At 41.6% G+C, this 22,599-nt stretch overlaps 1 protein-coding gene across 2 annotated transcripts in view; it reads left to right on the top strand.

Moving 5' to 3' along the window:
- The window catches only part of ANKH (ANKH inorganic pyrophosphate transport regulator), a 119,822-nt gene that overhangs the window by 86,638 nt on the left and 10,585 nt on the right, over nucleotides 1–22,599 (top strand). The window contains exons 7-9 of one of the 2 annotated variants that reach the window (XM_066625680.1): nucleotides 3,336–3,428; nucleotides 5,207–5,302; nucleotides 22,303–22,432. In XM_066625680.1, the coding sequence (XP_066481777.1) occupies nucleotides 3,336–3,428; nucleotides 5,207–5,302; nucleotides 22,303–22,432 (319 nt within the window). The remainder of the gene's footprint in view (nucleotides 1–3,335; nucleotides 3,429–5,206; nucleotides 5,303–22,302; nucleotides 22,433–22,599) is intronic. The other variant, XM_066625681.1, reaches the window with a different exon arrangement.

Genomic DNA, 22,599 nt, shown 5'->3' with positions numbered 1-22,599 from the left:
GCTCAGACAAACTGCCTCTCCTGATGTCTTTCTCTGAACTACAGCCACTGAAGCAGCTTTTCATTAAAAAGCAAAAAAAAAAAAAAGAGCATCAGGGAAGGACACATAAAACTTACAGTGCAATCCTGTGCATCGGAACCTAGAAGTAAGCCCCATGGAGTTCACTGGGACTTACTCCTAGGAAAGTGAGTATAGGATTCCAGCCTTATTGTTGCTTCTAATCTAGCCCTTAGACACTGCTCTGTTCTCAGTTTCTCAGATTTGGTGCCCCAAGAAAGCAAAACACACACAACATGCATTTAGGGATCTGATTCTTCATTAGGTCATCCTTTTTAAGGACAAAAGTATAGTAAATTACTATAGAGTTCACAATGCTGTGATCTGTACTGTTTTTCCTACTATTCAGATGGTGACATCAAAACTTTGACAACTTGTCAGAATAAGAGGTCTTCTCTTGGGAGAGGAAAATATTCCCCAGCTGAACATTCACATTGGCCCCTTTTTTAAAAAGCTCTGTTGGGTATTCTGAGTACTGTCAGCCCAATGCCGTGGGAGAGAATGGATGTGTTCTTTCGAATACATGTGAATCCTACATGGCACAGGGTAATTTCAAACCTGTCTGTGGTTTGTTGCATGTTTGATAGGGAGAGATGTCAAGCAGTGAATGCTGCACCTTACCAGCAGCAGTGTTGGCCTGAGATAATGCTAGTTACTGTAGTATCTGCCTTTCATTGCATGGGGGGGGGGGTATAGTGATAGAGCACCTATTTTGCATGCAGAAAGTGGCAAGTTCAATCCCTGATGTTCCTACTTAAAAAGGATTTCAAATAACAGAACTCAGAAAGAAATCACTGCTTGAAACCATCAAAAGCTACAACCTGTCAGACTAAGCAATACTAGGTTACATTGACTGTTCCTCAATCTTGATGTTTGGTAGCTTCGTGTAGGGCTTCTCCACACTTTCGATTTAATGCCAAAAACTGATTGTGTTTTGGCACAACACTGAAGTGGGTGTGGAAACGACTATGCAGACCTATCCTTAGTTGAAGAAGGATATCAGAAGTGGCGCAAACTATCCTTAATTCGCAGGGACATCGTGATTTCTTGAAGTTGCACCTTCAGGAATGCCAAGGAAGATCCAATGCTTCAGATCTGATTTGCACATGATTAAGCTTTGGAGAGACATATTCCTAGAAGCGACATATTGGCCATCCTACCAGGGACTAATCCCAGTGTTTCAATTGATGAATTGAATCCAGCATGTGACTGCGCCTGAGGAAGAGTGGAGGCTAATGTTGCAAGAGTGCTAATAGGCCCTGTGTCATTTTAGGTCCTTTGTAAGCAAATAAATAATAATTGCAACCATAAAATGACTCCCATACTGCAGGCAAATATCTGAAGGAGACCTGAGATTTCATAAGGTATTGCTGAGGCATTTTCAAGGCCATTTAGCTCATGAGAATTAAATCCTTTTTTTTTCTTTTAACAAAAGCCAGGACTCTCAGCATCCTTCCCAAATTTTTGGGAAGTGGCCACTGAAATGTCAGCTTCCCAAGGAGATGACAATGACAAGCTAGCAAAGTGGAGAACCCCCATATCCACCTCCACCTGCTGGTGCCATTTTCAGCTTGTACTGTGCCTGTGCAGAGGTCTTAGAACTACTACTACTACTACTTCCTCTTCCTCTTCTTCTTCAATGTTTTAGACTTGCTAACAGTGGTACTGTGTTTAAGATTTTCTGAGTTCGTGTTTGTCTTAAGAAAAAAAAAAAAAAGAGCCACTGTCTATCTGCAAGGCTTCCCCCAGTCACATTTTTTTCTGTTGTAATTGTTTTGCCATTATTTGGTGTTATGTAAGCCACTCTGGGAGCCTTGTTGACTGAAAAGTGGGATCCCCATGCTTTAAAGAAATAAACTTGCTGAGTCACTGATGTCACACAACCCTTGTAGTTGCATTATGTCTCACATAACAATTTTCCCATCAACTGAATTGCCCTTGGTTATGTGTAATTGCCTGTAATTTTAAAGCAGTATGAAGGGGAGGTATTATCAGGACCATGCAATGTAGCTGAATCTCAGAATTAGGCATCTGGAAATAGTTTTAATTGCATAGTTAGCTTTTTTCCGCCCGAATGTTTGTGCAATTAATATTTTAAGTATACCACTTTAACGTGGTGTTAGTTGCTAAGTGCAAAGAATGCATTCACTGGAAAGCAAATGCTTTTCATATTATCAGCTGATAGCTGGTTTCATTAGTCCCCATTGTTCATTTGTTCTTTTTGCTTCCGTTTCTGAAAGCATCACTGCTGAAAGAGAAAACGCTGGCAGCACCAGCAATTGGAAGATCTTGCCAGCACCCAAGCTGAGTGTACTGCAAATTTCTGCACATGGTGCTTAATCTTGGCAGTAAAAAAAGGAAGGGCATCTATGAAGGACAACTAGCTTGCATATTTTACTTCATTCTTTTATTCTCTTTTCAGTTTTGCTGGGCTTAGATTTGGCCAACTATAGTTCTGCTGCTTCTGATATATAGAGCATGATCAGATGCTTGGAAGCATGTCACACTGTCTTCTCCCTTCTTTTGCAAATCCCACCCCCTTTGTTTTTTGAAACTAGCCATAATATTCAGGCCAACCATGGTTAGCTTTTGCCAGGATTTACAAACCAGCACCTAATACTGGTTGCAAACCACGATTTGACGCTAACCACAGTTAATTACTATTGCTTGATGTAGATAGAGAAGTAGATTTAAAAATGTTTTCCATCAGGAATGAACAGAAAATTAATTGGAATCTACTGGCAGATCTCTGAATGGCTTGCAGTAGATCTGTGTGGTTCTGAACGCAACAGTAGCAGCAATAAAGAGTCTTCCTCTTCTTATTAAATTAGATGGTTCAAACAAGAAAGCTTAGGGAAGATCAGGAATGTATTTTGTGGCCCAAGGGATTGTGGGCTCAATTCCTGAAGTAAAACTAAGTTTGTGGGCTGAGCATATGCACAAAGGTATCCTGTTCCTTAGCTCTGAGCCTGTACTCCCAAGCCACTACTAGCCCTGGGTCATGGACTTCAGAGTACTGGTAAGAAATAAAGTATAGGGCACAAACCTGCTCTTTGTTTTGGTTTTCTGAAGTTTCTCCCTTCTTTCCGGCTTCATTAGAGCCTTCCTGAACAGCACAGACTCTCTAGCTTTTTGTCCCAATGTGCATATTTGACCATATAAAATGCTACTGTTATTACTCTGATAGGGTTATCTGACTGTTGAGTAAGAGGTGAATTTTGTGAGCTTCTCTGAGGATTTGACCTGTAATTTTTTCTCCCCCCCCCCCCCCGCCTTAGGCAGTGGCAATTCTGACAGCTACATATCCAGTGGGACACATGCCATATGGCTGGTTGACAGAGATTCGAGCTGTTTATCCTGCTTTTGACAAGGTGAGCTTGTTTTTTGTGATGAGAGCAAACCTTTAGCTTCTCTTTCAAATACTTCCCTGTCAATCTGAGGATTTATAGGAGTGTGAAGCCTGCAAGAAGTGAGGAAAAAAATCAAGGCCCTGTGGATCTACATGGTTATCTTTTCTGTACTAATATATACTACCAATTATGAGATGAGAGAAAAATGAAAGACAGTTCAGTACTCTTAGATGTGCTGAGCTTCTCTCATGGCAAGTAGCTTGGATGAAGGCAGTGAGAATATGGAGAAGGAAATTGGAAGGAGCTCTTGCTCTGCAACTTTTAAAAATCCAAATCACTACCCTGATTTATCATGGAGTGTCTGGCATGCATTCATCTTCCCCCTCACTTGCTTAATCAAGCTGACTGTAATGCCTGCCAGATCTTTTCTTTGTTGTGTCCTTCATACATCAGCAAGAGAGAGGGCGTGCAAGGCCATAGATGATGTGTCTACTAAGGACAATACAAACAAATACATGACAAGCAAATGTTATCTGTAATGCTCATCCTGTTGAATACCTGGATGAGGAGGGTACTGGTGCCTCTTTTTAAATCTCCTACTCCTTTGTTTTTCTTTGGGTGAAAATAATTTTTTGCAGGGGTATTTTAGCAGTACACTTTAAATCTGCCTCCATAGCACAAATCTTTAAAATGTCTTATTCATTTTTGCACTGATCCTAATGTCTGCTTTGCCAGTAAGGGATTTCAATGCTTTAGCTACCTTCTCTGTATTTCTTTTTTCCTGCTGTTTTCAGAAACTGTGGCTGCACATATGAATGGGTGGTTTCAGGGAGGGAGAGAGAGGTTTTGATGTTTGCATAGCAATATGTGGAATCTCTGTGCAGAACAGAACATCGAGTCACTTAACTTTTGTGTACAGATCATTGGAGTGAGTAAGAACTAAATGTTCAAAGTTTTGTTTCTGTAGCTTACTTTGCTAATTAGAGGTGTAATGAGTCGGGAGATATTGCAGCCATTTGGATCAGCTTACTCCTAGTTTGTGTTCCTGGGAGCAAGGTGGAAAAGCAGAAGTCCCTTGTGTGTTCAGCATCTGCAGTAGCATCTTGCAGCCTCTATACTGCAGGGTTTGCTTGTTTAAACTCCCATTAAAAGGGAGAGAGTTCAAGCGGTGGACAAACAGAGCAGGTTAATGAACTCTGAACCAATCTGCACAGTGGCTGTTGACATGGAAAAATGTCCAACCAAACCACACTAGAGACAGGACATTGTATGCACAGAGTGCATCTTCTAACCAGAACCTACAAGTTTGCTGGCTCTGTCACCTGTGAAGCTGCACAGATTTGTCTTGTAGTTCTACAGCCGCAATGCAAACTTCCAAGTACCCCTCTTTTGCAGAATTGCTGGCTGTGAGCCAGAGGCCTGTTTTGGTCTATGGTAGATGGACTATTTTCTGCAAGCATATCAAATGCCTTTTATGTCAATCCTCCAGAATGAGAGAGTTCAACTAGTAGTTCATAGGGGACTGCATCACTGGATTGCAGCCAGTATCTGCAATAAGCAAAATTGCAGCCAACTTTTCCTTAACTCCTTTCATGCTGCAAACTCAACAGCATTTTTAATACTTCCATAAGTGAAAACCAGCTTCATCAGATACTCATATCCTGTTTAGGAAAATCTTTGCTGCCAGAAATCAGTTATTTTCTGCAGTGCAATATAGCTATTTGTCTTTTGGCTGCTGCATACTAGCATGGGTTCTCTCCTATAAGTTAATGCCTGTTTTTATTTTCCTTTCACCCTAGAATAACCCCAGCAATAAACTAGTGAATTCTAGCAGCACCGTCACAGCAACACATATCAAAAAGTTCACTTTTGTCTGCATGGCCATGTCCTTAACGGTAAGATGTCTGAGTACTAATTAAATGAAAGATGGGACTTTGTAATGGGAGTGTTGAGCATGGGGTTAATTCTTACATGGTGACAGAAGTGATTTTTTTTGTTTTTACTGGGAAGAGTAATTGCCACGTGTGTATGTGTGAGAGAAAGTGACAACGCATATTTCTGATACGGTGGTTAAGTGTATGAACTATGAGCCAGGAAATCCTCATTTCAGGTCTTGCCTCAACCATTAACTTATAGCCTTAGGCAAGCCTCCACTTTTATATTCTGTATCATCTGTATTTTGGAGATGATCATCATGACTCTTTACTTGAACAGGTGTAAGGATTCCTTAGATAGCCCATGTAAAGTGTTTTGAGCACTTGAAAAGTACTGCATGCCAAGTACAGTATTGTATGATATGCAAGTCTTAGGGACAGCTTCACCCTTAAGTCAGCCAGTTAAACTGTACAGACTAACAGTAGTATGTCTTTTCCACTGGCAGAATCTGTATTCATTACTCTACCAGCTCTAGAAATGACAGATGGTTGCATAAGGACTCAGGACAGTGCTGAATCACTGCTGACTATCTGCTGACTTTGCCTGTCTCTGTCATTAGTCATCTCCCTATTTGTTCTTGTTCACTGTGGAGCTTCATGGTGGAGTTTTGAAAGGTGAAGCATATTTTCTGTGTATTAACAAGGAGCTGGATATGCCTGGAAGGAGCTGGTACAGGTAGAAATGGCTCTACCTTGAGGCTTGATTTTGGCTTTTGCAATTTTCTGAGCCCAGAGAAAGCATCACTTGGCATCAGAACATCACCATTGTTCTCTGAATCCTACTGAGCATATTATTGCTTATTATGATACTTGAAACAGTGACTGCTTTGGAGATGACCATGGCAATGCATAGAGAAGCTTGCCACATCCATCACGTAAGAGCTTCCATCCCAGCACAGTTGCTGTAGCTGATGGTAGTGCAGAAATGACAAATAATATAAATGCTGTTTTAGAGGTTCTCTTGGCAAGCTGTTCATCACACTGTAAAACTGTTTCTGGATTGTAACACCTAAGTTTACAAATGGTGGATTGTGTGACTGAATATTTCTCTCCCCAATCCCCCTCCCCCCACAAAAACCTGTACACAGAAAGCTAGCATGTTAGTTTTCTAGCTTTAGGGTGGACTCTCATTTAAGCCATTTCTGCCCATTGTTGCATATACTTAACAGGGATCAAATGTATACATTTGTGGCCTGGGCAGATATGAGTTAATGTAAGTCAGCAGTCAAATCATGGAGACCTCTACAGTAGTCTGAAGTGATACATGTGATGAGCTGTTTTTCTACAGCAGGAGTGGTGAACCTTTTTGAAAGTATGCACCCAAAGTGGTTATAATCATCTAAAAATTTTCTGTTGTGCCCATGGTAATTTTGAGCAGCAGATTTATTATTAGAGCTGAATTTTACAATTGGATTTTTTTAATGGAAATAGAAAACAGTGCTTGAATGTATTCTTAAATACTTCTGTTCTGCACACCCCCATTCTTTTACTTACCAAGTGTGCAATCTGCAGCCTGCCTGGTCCATGCCACTCAGTGGCGTCGCTAGGGGGGGTGCGGGGGGGGGGTGGGTGCAAGCCGCACTGGGTGACGCACACAGGGGGGGTGACACACTAAAATCGTTATGGTTAGGAGTAATCCCATAATACCGTTGGATGTGGAATTTCGAGCGGAATGCAATGCACCAAAACCCAGAGTGAAATATCTCCTTTCTATCAAAAGTTATGGCAAAAAACTGGAGAACAAAAAATGCATAGATCCCTATGGAAAGTGAAAGTGAGCTGTATCATGCATTTACTCATGAGTAGACGAACTTGCCTTAGTCCATCGGAAAGGGCAGGCTGAGAGGAATCTAACGACACCGGAATGGTCCTGATCTAATGAATGCAGCCCCCAAAAACACCTGAGAAGGAAGTCCCTTCCTCCAAGCAGACAAAAGTATTTAGCACTATGGAAAGCAAAATTAAGCCTCACGGTCACATTTACTCATGAGTAAGCAAATGTGCCTTAGCTGATGGTCAGGCCAGGCAAAGGGGAGTGTGAAGCCACAGAATAGTCCTGATCCAATGGGACTGGAGCTCAACAAATGCTCCAGAAGACAGCCTCCTCCCCCCCCCACTAAAAAAGATCAAAACAGAGGCTTCAGCTGATAAGGTGAACCTTTTCAAGACTTGCAAAGCCAGGCAGATCGTGGCTTCATCTTCATTCTATCAAAAGGTACAGTGAAAAAACCAGTGGGGATGGAGTGATGGTACATTGCCACGCCCACCACCTGGGGCATTGCCCCACCCACTGCATGGGGGGTGACGCAAACCCTAGTGATGCCACTGATGCCACTTCTGCTTGAAATGGAAGTGGTGCAGTTTGGAATCCCAGCCTGCTCATATCAAACAGAAGTGGCATGAACCAGGCAGGCTGCAGGTCACACTTCTCATACATAAACTGAAGGGAAGGGGGTGGTGGGCTCCAAATCACCTACCCCTGCCTATTTGTAGATGGGGAGAAGTTATCTGGAGTGTGACAGTCTCCCCCCCTTCTTGCAGCAGTGGAAGAAAAATGGGTAGAAAAGCTCCTTACCTCTTCACTGTGCTCTCTCTCTTCATGTTGGGTCCTTTTAAACTTTAAATACTGTTCAAGTATGGACTTTTACACTTTTTGTCTGATTGCTCTTTTTCCACTTCTGGTTTAATCCACTTGGAACTTTCACTGTTTAGAAGCTGCGGGGAGACCAGCAAGTGCTCCACAGGGCTCCCTACATCCCCTGGACCCTGGGAGCATGTATGGTTTGTTAAAGAATAGCCCCCCCTCCCGCTGCAGGGGTGTGATCCTGGGGATCGTTTTGCTGCCCCTGCCCCCGCAAAGACTTACCCCAGGGGGGTAAATCTCCCGGGATGTTTGAGAACCACTGGTCTAGAGGTTCAGGTTCAGGTTTCGTCAGTATTCTGATGACATCCACTTCATTTCCATTTTAATCCAGGAAGGCAATGGATATCCTGAATCAGTGCTTAAGCAAAGCACTGAATATGCTGAATATGATATAACAAGCTGAAATTTAATCCAGACGAGGTATTGCTTGTCATTAGGAAAGCCGATCTGGATTTGGTTGTAGAATATGTCTGGATAGGGATATCATCCCACTAAAAAATTAGATTGGGGGTCTCTCTGGGTGGTCAGGTGGCAGCTATGGCAGGGACTGCCTTTACAAAGCTTTGGCTTGTACACGAGCTGTCCCCCTTTCTAGTGCAGGCAAATCTGGTCAGTATCTTGGTTTTATACCCAAGATACACAGAGACTGGACTACTGTAATGTGTTGTTTCCATTCATACATGCATACATTCATTCATTAGATTTTTAACCTGCCTTTCTCCCCAAAGGGCACTCAAGGCTGTTTTTATGTGGCCTTCCTTGAAAAGTGTTTGGAAACTTCATCGGGTACAGAATGCAACAGTGAGGGTCCTGGTTGGAGTCTGTGCCTGTACTTGATACAGTTGGGACAATGGCTTATTTTTCCCAAATGTCACAAGAAGGAGGGGAACTGTCTGCTAATTACTGCAAAATTGTGAATCTAGTTTGACTGGAGATCTGCTCTATGGTCTGCTCGGCATAAGGGTTTGTCCTGCCCATACACATGCTGTTGAAGCATACTTTAGGAAAACTCAGGAGAGCTAAGGATGGAGGTTCTTAGTAACCCCCTCAGTGTGACACAGTAATTAGTGGCATTACTTAGCAGAAGAAGTTGGTGGTTTCACATATGTCTTATCAAAAGGTTTTCTTACACAAGCAATTTCATTTAAGAGCCATAAAAACCTCAAGCAGATAAGGAACAGCTGTTAGTCTTAAGGATAAGTAAAGGGCCCATTTAATTAGATTAATGATACTTTTGATTAAGAACAAGCACCAACTCACTCTGAACAAGCTATTTTTAGAAACCAAACCTGGTACACCACTGAGCCACAGTTGCAGTAACTGAGGGAAAAGATTATTGGTGTGGTAGAGAGCTCAACTGAAAGAGATTTGAGTTGCACTGCTATGCTGTTACAACAATGACAGATGAATGCAAATATCTATAGCTGGGTGTGCAAGTTAAGGGTCACACGTGTGTTATTAACTCAAGATGGGGATTGAAAGTTTCATTGATTTCAGTGAGAAAGTTTTAAAAACATTTGTTGAAATGTTAAGCAATGGTGGCACTCAAAAGTGCATAACTCTGACTGGATTGCGTCCTGACTTGGTTCCAAATCCTTCCTAGTTCAGATATATGATAGTTGCTTTGTATTCAGTGTTGACCTTGTTCTTGGCTCACTGAACTATTAAGAACATAAAAGCCATGCTGGAATCAGGCAAAAGTCCCATTAAGTCCAGCATCCTGTTTCCCACAGTGGCCCACAAGCTGCCTCTGGGAAGCCCGCAAGCAGGAAAGAAAGGCATATTTCTCTCCTACCACTGCTTCTCCTGCAACTGGTAGTCAGACAATATTGTTGCTGAGCCAGAAGTAACACATGGTAATTGTGAACCATTGATTGACCTCTCCTCTGAATTTGTCCAGTTTCCCTTTAAATCCATTAAAGCTAATGACCATCACCATATCTTGTGGCAATGAATTCTGCAGTCTGATTATTTACTGAGTGAAGAAGAACCTCCATTGTCCCTCCTTGGTCTCCCACCAATTAGTTCCAGTGAGCAACCCCTGGTTCTGCTGTTGTCAAAATTCATTTGTTTATTCCATCTCTTCACATCATGCATAATGTTACAGGTCTCAATCATGTCACCCCCCTTAATCACCTTAATCACCTTAATCACCTTAATCAAGCTAAAAGTGCCCAAATTCTTGTAGCCTTACCTGCATAAGGAAGGAGTTCCAGCTCTGTGATTATTTTGGTTCCCCCTTTTGCCTCCTTTTCAGCTCTACAATATCCTTTTTGAGGTGAAGTGACCAGAACAGTGAACAGCATTCTAAATGTGGTTGCTTCATAGATTTATCAAGAGGTTTGTAACAGAAATTTAAAGTATCCTCTGTGCTTAAGTGCCTTAAGTTCTTCTGAGTCGTTCCACTCCCATTCTAAGTATACCCAGTATCAGAGTAAAAGTTTTTATTGAGGTTAGTACATAGGAAATAGGCTTCTCAAGGGCAATTTAGGTAAAGTCAGTATACACACAAGCTATACAGAAGAACAGGAAAGCTAGCTAGGTCTATACTACTTACAAGTACCCACACTCAAAGTTGGTTCCATTATGATATTCTGGTTGACAGGGCCTCTGGTGGCCGATGCCAGGCCCAAAGGATGCTTCCAAAAGGCTCAACTCATTTTTATAGAAAATTCTTACCCACTCTTACCCTGTGAGGGTCACACACCAATTATATTTTCCCAATTATGCTGAGTCATGCCTGGTCAGCTCATACTCTTGACCAATCAGAACCCTTGCATGTACCCCTCGTACATGACATGATCTCATCCTTTTGGACCTGCGTGTTATCTTCTGGTGCCATTTGCTCTTCTCAAACTCCATTTCAAAGTTAACTTCCTCCTTCCCTTCCTGCTAGTTAGCATTTCTAACACATTACCATTCTGAATAGCTCTGTAGTTGGTCCATCAAAGGGCACTTAGTCCACATGTTTAACATCCTTTCCATCAAGCTTATTACATGTTGTTGTCCATATCAAAGTACACATCCCTCAGTTACACTGTCAGCTTCTACTTATCCTCTTAATTCTGTAACCTTCTTAAATATAGTTCACCCCCGTTACAGGGTTAATACAATATTGGCAGTCTTATTCTCAGTCCCTGACCTAACAACCCCGAGCACAGAATTTGCTTTCTTCATTGCAGCCCTGCCAGTTTCACAAACCACCAAAAATTGGGTCATGACCTACTTGTTAGGTTCCGAACCCACATTTTGAGAACCGCTGGTTTAAAAACAAGGAGAATCAATAGTTTTTCATTGCTCCTAAATGCTTAAGAGGAACCAAGAACTAAGTTTTAGGATTTTTTTTGCATTTGCCAGCTGGCTAAAAATGGGTTGGGCTGGGGTGATTGTGCATGGGTAATGACTGTGGCTGCATCTGCTGATACTATACCACCTATATCAGTACACTTTTAAAATTATTATAATTTATTAAAATTTGCCCTTAGAATAAAAGCACATAACACTACTTCTTGCACTTTTCCTCCCGGGGAGTGGGGAGAGATGAAAAAATAAAAATGTTTCAGAACACCTCTAGTATTAGCCTGCCCTTGAACTGGCTTTTGATATACAGTATGTTAATAAACTAACAATTGCAAGAGTTTTTTAAAACAATGTTTTTTTAAAAATAAAGTTTATTAATGTTCATTATACAAAGAATTTAAAAGCAACCCATTTTTCACTGCATATTGATTATGATATTCAGTTACAGCTTCACATTTTCACTTCATATAATAAATGTTAAACTACTGGGTCTCTTGTATAATGTGTTTGCAGAATCAGCAGAATAAGAAACAGCAAGTACCATTTAAAAAAATCATCAGTATAAAATGGATTACTTGCCTTCTTGATTTGAGTTGATACCAGTAATTAAAATTTTCCCCAAATTATCCACCATTCTTTCCTGGGTGGTGGGCACCTATTCTTCCATTTAAATGCTAATTGTATTTCAGCAGTGCTCAGTAACAATATTATTGTTTATTGTAAATAAAATTATTATTTACTTCTCTGTATATTTTCACTGTGTAACTGTCCAAGAAAACCTGCTGCAGGTTTGAGACAAATGACATATCCCACAATTGATTTAATATATCAAAGTACCTGTGCCCATTATCTTTTGACTTTGCTACATGCTTACTAGATGTGTTAGCAATCTGGAAGTCATTTTCAGTAATATCTTGTTTTATTTACAAATATGCAAATAAAGCATCAGTAGCTGTACTCCCATAACAGTCAGAAGATCTGCCTCGCAACAATGGTGAAAAGATAGTTGCAGGTGTATCCTTCAAGGTAGTTCCAACCTTCAGCTAACTTGCAGCTCTTTCTCTCCACTAGCTTATGCTGCTGTTTTTGTTCCTTCTCGCACCTTTTATCAGCCTCTTTCCCTTAGCTAGAGGAGGGTGAGATGGACCCTACTCTCAAATTCTGCTGTCTTCCCCCATTCTAAACATTCCAGAGATATCTCTGTTCCAAGTGAACCATTGCCCAACAGTTTACTCCCAAAAAGAAACATCCTCTGCCCATTAAGTAACATTCACATTCTTTAGTCCAATCTCAGACCTTGATCAGGCACCATGTTAAGACCAGCCCATAACAATTTTATTTTTGGATAAGACAGTTATGAATACGTCATGAGCTGGAGAGGATGCTAGTGCACTCTACTGCGACTGTATGCGTATTAGCCATTTTTTAAAAGATATGCCCAACATAAAAACAGTGATTTACCAGGGAATGGGACCAGAAAATAGAGACAGTTGGAGTACATGGATGTCTCCTTCCACATGAGCTTTCAGCTTCCCTCTGTTGCTTGCCTGCTATCACTACCCACTCTGCCAAAGATCTCCAGCAGCTCATGGATCGTTTTAGCAAGGCCTGCCAAGATTTTGGACTGACAATCAGCCTGAAGAAAACACAGGTCATGGTTCAGGATGTGGACTCACCTCCCTGCATTACAATCTCTGCGCATGAACTGGAGGTTGTCCATGACTTTGTGTACCTTGGCTCAACGATCTCCGACACTCTTTCTCTCGATACCGAGCTAAACAAACGCATCGGTAAAGCAGCTACCACGTTTTCCAGACTCACAAAGAGAGTCTGGTCCAACAAGAAGCTGATGGAGCATACCAAGATCCAGGTCTACAGAGCTTGCGTCCTGAGTACACTTCTGTACTGCAGCGAGTCATGGACTCTTCACTCACAACAGGAGAGGAAACTGAATGCTTTCCGCATGCGCTGCCTCCGACGTATTCTCGGCATCACCTGGCAGGACAAAGTTCCAAACAACACAGTCCTGGAACGTGCTGGAATCCCTAGCATGTATGCACTACTGAAACAGAGATGCCTGCGTTGGCTCGGTCATGTCGTGAGAATGGATGATGGCCGGATCCCAAAGGATCTCCTCTATGGAGAACTTGTGCAAGGAAAGCGCCCTACGGGTAGACCACAGCTGTGATACAAGGACATCTGCAAGAGGGATCTGAAGGCCTTAGGAGTGGACCTCAACAAGTGGGAAACCCTGGCCTCTGAGCGGCCCGCTTGGAGGCAGGCTGTGCAGCATGGCCTTTCCCAGTTTGAAGAGACACTTGGCCAACAGTCTGAGGCTAAGAGGCAAAGAAGGAAGGCCCATAGCCAGGGAGACAGACCAGGGACAGACTGCACTTGCTCCCAGTGTGGAAGGGATTGTCACTCCCAAATTGGCCTTTTCAGCCACACTAGACGCTGTTCCAGAACCACCTTTCAGAGCGCGATACCATAGTCTTTCGAGACTGAAGGTTGCCAACTAACTGTTGCTTGCCTAATTGAAGCATGCTGAAGGTTTTGGTTTTTGATGATGATGCAATCTTAGTGCTTCCAATGGACCCATCTCCTGATTTAGACCATCACCACAAATATATTTTGGAATTGGTTTTTAGGCACATACTAAATAAGAAGGCCTGTAAAGGAGAACTCTGACAACCTGCACCTGGGGTGACAAGTCTCTATAGGTCTGGGTGAAAGCTTTCAGAGCAGTTATATGATGCAAGTGATTCTATTCCAAACATCTCTAGCTTACCTGTATTGCCAGGTATGATCAGTTTCCTTTTATTAGCTGTATATTTCTTGAAACAACTTGCAGAGGACTATCCACTGTATGCCTCACGGAGTCAATCTGGCTGACCAAGTAGTTGCCAAGAGCATTGTGCAGTTCTCAGCAGCTTAAAGTACCATTTCATTAGAAATGGTTTAAAGTACAAGGAATAAATGGCATTGTTGCCGCAGGTCAGTTCAATCTTAATTTGCATTTCTTCTGTTAAGCACTTTCTGTAGGTATGGCTTGTTGAGCAAGTATTGTCTTGTTGCTGAGTATGCAGAATACACAGGTGATTAAGTGGCACATAAAGTTCTCTGTCACCATTTGGAAGCAGTTTCCACCCCCTTCCCCGTAAAAGAGACACTGGCTCCTTTTCCTCTTGCTTTCCCCCTGAATAGGAATAAAGAGACCAGCAGGGTTTTTTTATTTTGTTTCCCCCAGTTAAAGAGAGAAAGTTCAGATTTGTAAGGGGAAAAAAATCTGTAGATGTAGTTCTGGACTAAGAAGCTATGCACACTGCTGGGATTTTGTCTGGAGTTCTTGCCACTGCAGTTGTCACAATAGATTTAGCAAATTGCTCTATTTATTTAAAAAAAAAGTTAATGCAACTAATTCTGCATGTGTGTTTCATCCATTTACTACAGCAGCACAGTGAACCCCAACATTTGGGTCTATGGATCAGGACTACTGAGATCCATGCACAACACACTGAGAGATGCTGGCTTTATAACTCGGATCCCGAGATAGAGACAGAGCAGCACACTGTCTCTTGGGTATCTCTGATGTTGTATTTGATGTAGCTGTACAATGTCAAATGGCAACTTTGTATGCTACACTTCTCTGATTCTGTACCTTTTGGCTTGTCCTGGCATTCCCTGTTCCGTATCCTGGGTACTTTGTGCAAGACAGTTTGGGATGCATTTTACAGGTTCATTTTAACCTTTGGAGATGGCCAGATTTTATTGATACTAGATCTTTTTCAGCCTGAAAGAGCATAACAAAGCTATGTTGTCAATATAAATATTTGAAGGAATGTATGTGCTAGACTGCACGAACATTGTAAGAATCCAACTGAATAGATACAAATGAATCTCTTTTATATAAGGAGTTTTAGTTCATTAGTCCTAACTTCTTATTTATATGCTGGAGACTAAGTTTGAAAAGATCATTCTTGCTGCATAAGCTTTGTCTCAAGAATACAGGTGTCTTTCTTTTCTTCTCTCAGATGTAACAGCTGCAACCTGACTCTTAAAGCACCCTATTTTTTTCAGAATGGATGAATGCCTAAGAACTATGCTAGATGGCAGCATCAGTCACATTGCTGGTCTTTGTTTACTGTCTTTTTTCTGATGTAGCCAATGTGTGGGGATGGGCTAGATTGGAAGCATGCGGGGAGGCTTTAAGGTTACTCCCCTCCAGAAGTCCTATCTGAATTGGGTCAGCCACATGTTATTTTCGGGGGGGGGGGGGCCTCTGTAAGAGTCAGTAAAAGCTTTATTTTATTTTTAAAAACATATGCCTGAGTGTGTCTGGGTGTCTGATTCCATTTGGGATGGGGCAGGCTTAAAAACCCTTTTCTCCCACCACGATTCCATTACAGATCATCCCCCTGTACATACTAGTTACTTCATCAAAAGCAAGCATGTGAAGGACTGTCACATCTAGCTTGGCTCTGATTATTCCAGCTGTCCCTTGGGACCAGTTCCCACCTAAAATAACCTAAAAATCAATAGTTGCTACCACTCACTGAATTAAAGAGTAGATGATCCTTGAATATGGGAGGGCAAGATCAAATATGGTTACCAAGTTACAGTTCTGCCAGCTTCCAGTCTCTTTCCATTTAACTGCCTTAGGGCGCAATCCTAACCCCTTATGCTTTCCAGCACTGGCATAGCAGTGCCAATGGGACGTGTGCTGCATCCTGCAATTCGGTGTCACTCATGGAGTAATCCTCAGAGAATGTTTGTTCCCTTACCTCAGAGCTGCATTGTCCTTATGTCAGTGCTGGAAAGTGCTGGAAAGCACTGACATAAGGGGTTAGGATTGCGCCCTCAGAGGATTAGTACACTATTTTGCAGTTACTGTCTGAGATACCCATGACTGTAAACTGTGGTGAAATAAGATTAATCATGATCTACTCAGAATGCACCAGATTAATTAAACAAAGTTGGGTTTATTAACAGATGCAAAGTACAGGTTGAGACTAAGATGAGTACAGTACTATTAGATCTGTGGCTAAGATGAGTACAGTACTATTATTTTGAGCCCTTCCCAAATAGGCATGCCTTAGTTTGACATTTAAATGAGTGTTTGACATAGAATTTCTTTGGTCGTTTTCCCCCCTTTTTTTGAAGTCTCAGATGTTTTTAGCATTGCAAAGTGTTGCGTGTGGTAGATGAAAAGTATTACCTGATTGCATGGGAGCATTGTCAGCTGAGTCATTTCTTTCCTGCATTCTTTTCCACCCTTGGCCTGAAGTTTCTCCTACCATTCTCATTCTCCTCCTGTTGCTCACAAGATAACTCTTATTTGTATGTTCCCTTTACAAGTATGTTCATTTCAGACATACTGACAAGGTGCTAAAATTGTCCAGGCACACCATCAGTTCTGTTTGACAATTGATAAGGCACACTGCAATGGCAGTGGGACTCGCATCTCCCAGTGGCCCTATACAGGTTGAAACTAATTATTCGCGTGGGTTCTGTTCCAAGCACTCATGGCAAAAAAGAACTATAGCAAATCAATTTAAAAAACAAAGTTCCTTTGCTCCAGTGATCTAAAAACAGCCTTACTGACCTTTTGACTCTAAGATAAGGGTCATTAAGAAGGCAATCCATCAACCAGTCCTCCTCCAAGAGCTTAGAAAGCTTCACTCAGCCCCTCCCTTCACCAGTGCAAAGCTATCACCTTTCTTTCACTGCTCAGGGGCAAGGGAGGGGTCCGCTGGAGAAAGAAGGATTGATGGATTGTCAGCCAGCTGCCCCCCCCCTCTCATTAAGGAGGCTATTGTCAAAGGACTGCTCAGTTTTTAAAACTGCTTTTAAAGGGATGCATTTTTCTCCTTCTCTAGGGATCAGCACATTCCTTCTCATTTGCAGGGGCTATTCATGTTGAGTCAAATCTGTGTTGTATAAAAAATCCGTGTATAAATAGGCTGGACCTGTATTGCCATCCATGAAACAGAACAGTGGAAATGTTGGTTCTCAAGTCCCAGTAATTTCCCTAGCTGTTATAATTTTTGTATACACTCCAAAAATTCCACAGCAGTTCACGAATAAAAATGAGCTACTAGCGAAATCATCAATAAAATAAGACAATAGAAACTGAAATGTAGCAATTGGCTGATGAAGCAATTGCACAATCCAAAAATAGCTGCAGTACAATACTGCCATATAGCAGTTGTCCATCAAGAGCTCATTAAAACAATTTCCAAAGCCTTTCTGATACTTAAAAAATTTAATGACCAAGAATATAATAGGTTAATAAGGTTGAATCTTACAAGTTGCAAAGAGAATCCATGCTAAGAATCGTTCAATCAGAAATGAAGTCTATTTCTCTCTCAGTTCTCCTTGCAGAAAATGCAGCATGGATTCCAGGGAGCCTGACTCCTTGCTAACTGAAAGCATAAAACCTGCTTGTGTATTTAAAGGAATTTGCTTGCTAAATGGATACAAATGTGTAACCTACTTAATGATGAAACAAAGGTGAACTAATGCTAGCAGCATATACTTTTGCCCCATAGATAGGAATGTGAGTCTGGTCACTCAGATACAGATTTATAGATTAAAATTTCTAGTTTAACCTGTTGTATCCCTAACTCTCTTTGACAATATCTCTTCTCTCCCAGATAATTTAAAATAGTTCCTATGAGGCAGATGGTGAGCCACTGTGAGATATAGGAAGCGGACTAGATGGGCCTATAGCCTGATCTAGCAGGCTGTTCATATGTTCTTACATATCAAAGGAACATGGTAGTGGCTGCTGGGGATTATTGCCTTAAATCAAGAATTTAACACACTCAGCAATTCTCTGCTGGTGTGCAAAGTTTTAATTGCATGTTCACTTGCACTAAAAAAAAAAACTCTACAGAGACCCCCTCATCTGACAAGAAAATTAATTTAAATTGTGTTAAACCTGTATTAAAGCAATACCAATTCAAAGAAAGATATTGAATCACTGTATCTATATTCCGCCTGCCTCCGCCTGGCATTCCACCTGGCATTCGAGGTGGCTTTATAAGATTAAAAACACACAACAATAATAATGCAATAAAACTTAAAAAAACAAACAATAAAAGCAAGACAAAAACACCCAGTGGATCAGATAACATTAAACATTTTGTCTGCTGTTAATAGCTCCGCTGAAAGGATCCAGACAACTTTTCTTTACAGTGTATTTGCTGTACCACTTTGTGTACCTTATGCTGTCTTATGTTTAGAAGCAGGAGCTCTCAGACTAGAGACAGTGGCATGGCTTCATTCTTTCAGGTTTTGGATTAGGATCTGTTATATATCAAACAATTATCTCTTCCTTATGGGCGTGTTATCAGATCCTTTTTCACTTTTTGAATTCAAACTATTTTTACAGGAAGTTAAAACCATGGGTATTGCTCTGGACTCCTTGGGAGCTCTTCAACCACCCCAGGTGTTTAAGCTCCTCAAAGGAATACTGCTAGCTATTGAGCGACAAATATTACACAATGCAGCATGAAAAACCTGTTCTCCTTTATACATTGGTATACTACCAACTGTGCTGAGAATGGCTAGCTATCTTTCTTTCCTCAGGAATCCACAGGAGCGACGTGCCCTCACCCTAGCGAGGTGCAACACGCTCTCCTCTAATGTCTTAGTTGGAAGATTCAGTGCAGTCCCGTATGAAGCACAACTTTGCCCATGTAACAGCAAGACAGTAGAGTGCCTGACCCACACATTATTGTATTGCAATCTATATAAGAATATTTGTTTACTCTACTTAGACCCAATACTATCTAAATTTCTAGGATATCCTGATAAATTCATTCTGCAACTTCTGCTGAATGAAGTTGATGAATCGCTTATTACCCAATTAACACCCTTTATAAAACTGGTAATACATCGATGCAGAGCTCTCCCTCCATTTAACCAGTTGGTATAAACTAATGTAAGTCCAGTAAGAGCAATTAACATAGATAATACTAACTCATGATGATGCCTCTGTCAACCATAAAAATTTTTTCCTTTGACCTTCTGACCTCCAATCAATGTTAAAATGGGCGTAATGCTCATGTAATCTTTTGTACTATTTATTCCTACTTTCTGTTTGTTTGTATGTCTCTTATGCCAATAAAGGTGAATTATGATGTTGATTAAACAATTTTAAACTACATTCAATTAAAATTAAAATGCCAGTCTATGTCAGCCATCAAAAGCCTGAACTAAAAGGTCTTAAGGACTCACCAAAAGGTCTCCAAAGAGGGAGCATTGTTTTTTAAATTCCAAAGGGAGGGTATTCCACAATAGGAGCACCACCAACCCCCTTGCCTCTATCAGTGGCAGCATAGTTCAAAGGGCCCTCTCTGATGACCTCGGAGGATGCTTAGATGATATGGAGGGAGGTGGTCTCTCAAATACCCAGGTCCTGAGTCACAAAGAGCCTTTAAAGTCAAAACTAGCACCTTGAATTATGCCTGGAATTGAACCAGCAGTCGGTGTCGCCACTGAAGAAGCCCAACTGAGCCAAACTGATAGGCCCCTGCAACTGCACACAGGCAGCCACATTCTGCACAATTTGCAATTTCCAGACAGTTTTCAAAGGCAGTGTTGAGTGTGTTGCAATACTCTAGACATCATTAAGGCATGGGTCACCTTGGCCAGGTCTGAGCAATTTAGGTATGGTTGCTGCCATCAGATCACCCCTTAACACAGCCATCACCTAGGAATCCAGGAGAATGCCTAGACTGCAGATCTGCTCTTTCAGAGGCAGTGCAACCCCATTAGAGCAGGGCAATAGTCAAACAGAAGCATCATGGATTTCCAGACCAAGAGAACCTCTGTCTTATCAGGATTTAATATCAGTTTGTTCTCCCACATCCAGCTCCTAACTGCCTCCAGACAGTGATTCAGGACCTCGACTGCTGCCTTGGTATCTGGTGGGAAGGAGAGAAAGAAGTGGGTGATATCAGCATATTGATGAGTCCCACCCCAGTCTCTGAGTGACTTCTCTCAGTGGCTTCCTATATATGTTAGAAACATGTATGGGGATAGAATTGAACTTTGTGGCACCCAGCACTTCAAGTCAGGGTGCCAAGCAAACATCCCCCCAGCACCACCTTCTGTGCACTGTCAGCCAGGAAGGAGTGGAACCACCCCAAGACGGTGCCCCCAAGCCCATTCTGACAGCATGGTTAATGGTGCCAAAGGCTGCTGAGAGGTCAAGCAGGATTAACAGAGATGCAGTTCCTCTGTCCAATCCCTGGTGTAGTTCATCATCCACAGTGATCAAGGCTGTCTCTATCTCAAATCTCAGCCTGAAATGGATCCAGATAATCAGCTACCTCCAAGGCCATCTGGAGCTATAAAAAGTAATAACCAAAATTTCCTGGTTTGCATTCTCAGATTATTAAACCTTATCCCAATAAGGAATGGTATCTAAATAAGGGATACCATTGTTATATAAATGATGTTTACTTTTCCCATGGCCGTGAGTTTAATGGTTGGCCACAATTTCTTTATCTGTTCCTGCCCATCAGCTTCTGTTTCTTTTGTTATTTTGCAACTAATCCTGCATTTTGATAGTCTTGTATCAGAAATGGATTCCCTGCAAACAAGTACTGCGTAAAGCACTTTTCAAAGTGCAGTAGTAAAAAATGTAGCCCTCCACTTACATCCTGATGCAGAAAAAGTTTTCCTGTGGGATTCTGCTGATAGTGTAAATTATATCTGGCTAATCATAAAATAAGCAGCATAGTTTATTAAGACCGTGATGGTAGGCAGTCATCAGCACTGGAAGGGGAGAAGTGTATATGTAGGAGGACATATTTGGAGAGTTGTTGCAGCTCCCACTTGCCTGAGGGAATGAGTCAGCTGTGTTTGCTTAAAAAAAACAACAACAGCAACAATAGGCTTGCCTGCACAACTGGTAGTAAAAACTTTCAAAACCATTCTAACTAGATGTGCTTCTCTTCTGCCCATGCGTACATCTATCTAGGCTAGGGCCCAGACCGAACATGCATTTATTCCATGGGGAAACAGATTCGTGAGTTTCCACCAATATGGGATTTGCAACTACATGTTCACTGCAATCCTGGGGTTTCTTATGCGGACCCCTCCTCTCCCACTGCCAAACATTTCTCAGCAAATTTCCTGTGTCTGCATGTATGCTGGTAGGCTTGCCAGCCAAAAGAGGTATGAGTTTCCCCATGAGAGCTTGTCCTTCTGAGGGCAGTAAATTTCCTGCTTCTTCAAGCGACAGTAGGATTCATGTTCTGTTTGTTTTGTGTACCGGTATGCACGGAGGGTGGAACCCCTTGTGTAGGAGCAAACCACTAACCAGTCCTTGGGGCTTCCAAGTAAACCAGAGATAATCCAGTGTAATTTGTGAACTTCTGGAACAGTGTAATTTATTACTTTTTTAAAGAATAAATCTGAAAATATTAGTATTGGTGTTAGTATTTATATACCGCTTTTCAACGGAGAGTTCACAAAGCAGTTTACAGAGAAAATCAAATAACCAATGGCGCTAATGCCTCCTTGTCCCATAAGCATCTCAAAAATATGCTGAATTGCTCATTGTGTTTAAAAGGAACAGAGGACCACTTTACTTTTGATCATGAAATGTGAAGCTGTGCTGTGTGGACAACCATAAGGTTGTCTTTGGAAGAACTTGAAAGACCAGAGGAGTTGGTGATTTTTTTGTGGAGCAAGGGGTGCCTGTTATATATACCAGGAATGTTCTTCTGAAATGGATACACCTCATAACGAAACTGAATTCTACAGGCCAAGATACTGTGAGTTGTCTGAAGCAGGTTTTTTTTTTCATGTTTAGGTGAGAAGGCTCTACAGTGGTTCCTAACAGCCATTGGGCACATTTGCAGGCCAATCCAAAAGCACAGGAAACACATGGGGAAAATCAAGGGGGCATTTAAGAGACATGAGGGACATACTTAAAATGATGCGCACTCGAGAAACATGAGATGAGATTTTTAATCTTTATTTTCTGGTTCTTCTCCCTCAGCTCTGTTTTGTGATGTTTTGGACTCCTAATGTATCAGAGAAGATTTTGGTTGACATAATTGGAGTTGATTTTGCCTTTGCGGAGCTCTGTGTTATTCCTCTTCGTATCTTCTCCTTCTTCCCAGTTCCAGGTAGGGGGAATAGGGGGTGGGAATTCTTTAAATCATGTTGTTAATCCCTTTTGCTTCTCCCTGCTCTGTATAAACATCTGACCAAGTTCCAGTGGAGAGAATACTGTAATTTTGATCAGTGGATCTTGAGTGGATCCACTGTCAATGGATCAGTGGATATATACAAT

Source organism: Tiliqua scincoides, chromosome 4 (assembly GCF_035046505.1).
Source record: "Tiliqua scincoides isolate rTilSci1 chromosome 4, rTilSci1.hap2, whole genome shotgun sequence".
NCBI classification, from domain to species: Eukaryota; Metazoa; Chordata; class Lepidosauria; order Squamata; family Scincidae; genus Tiliqua; species Tiliqua scincoides.
The sequence above is the reverse complement of the archived record's forward strand: the minus strand, read 5'-3'. Positions and strand labels throughout refer to the sequence as shown.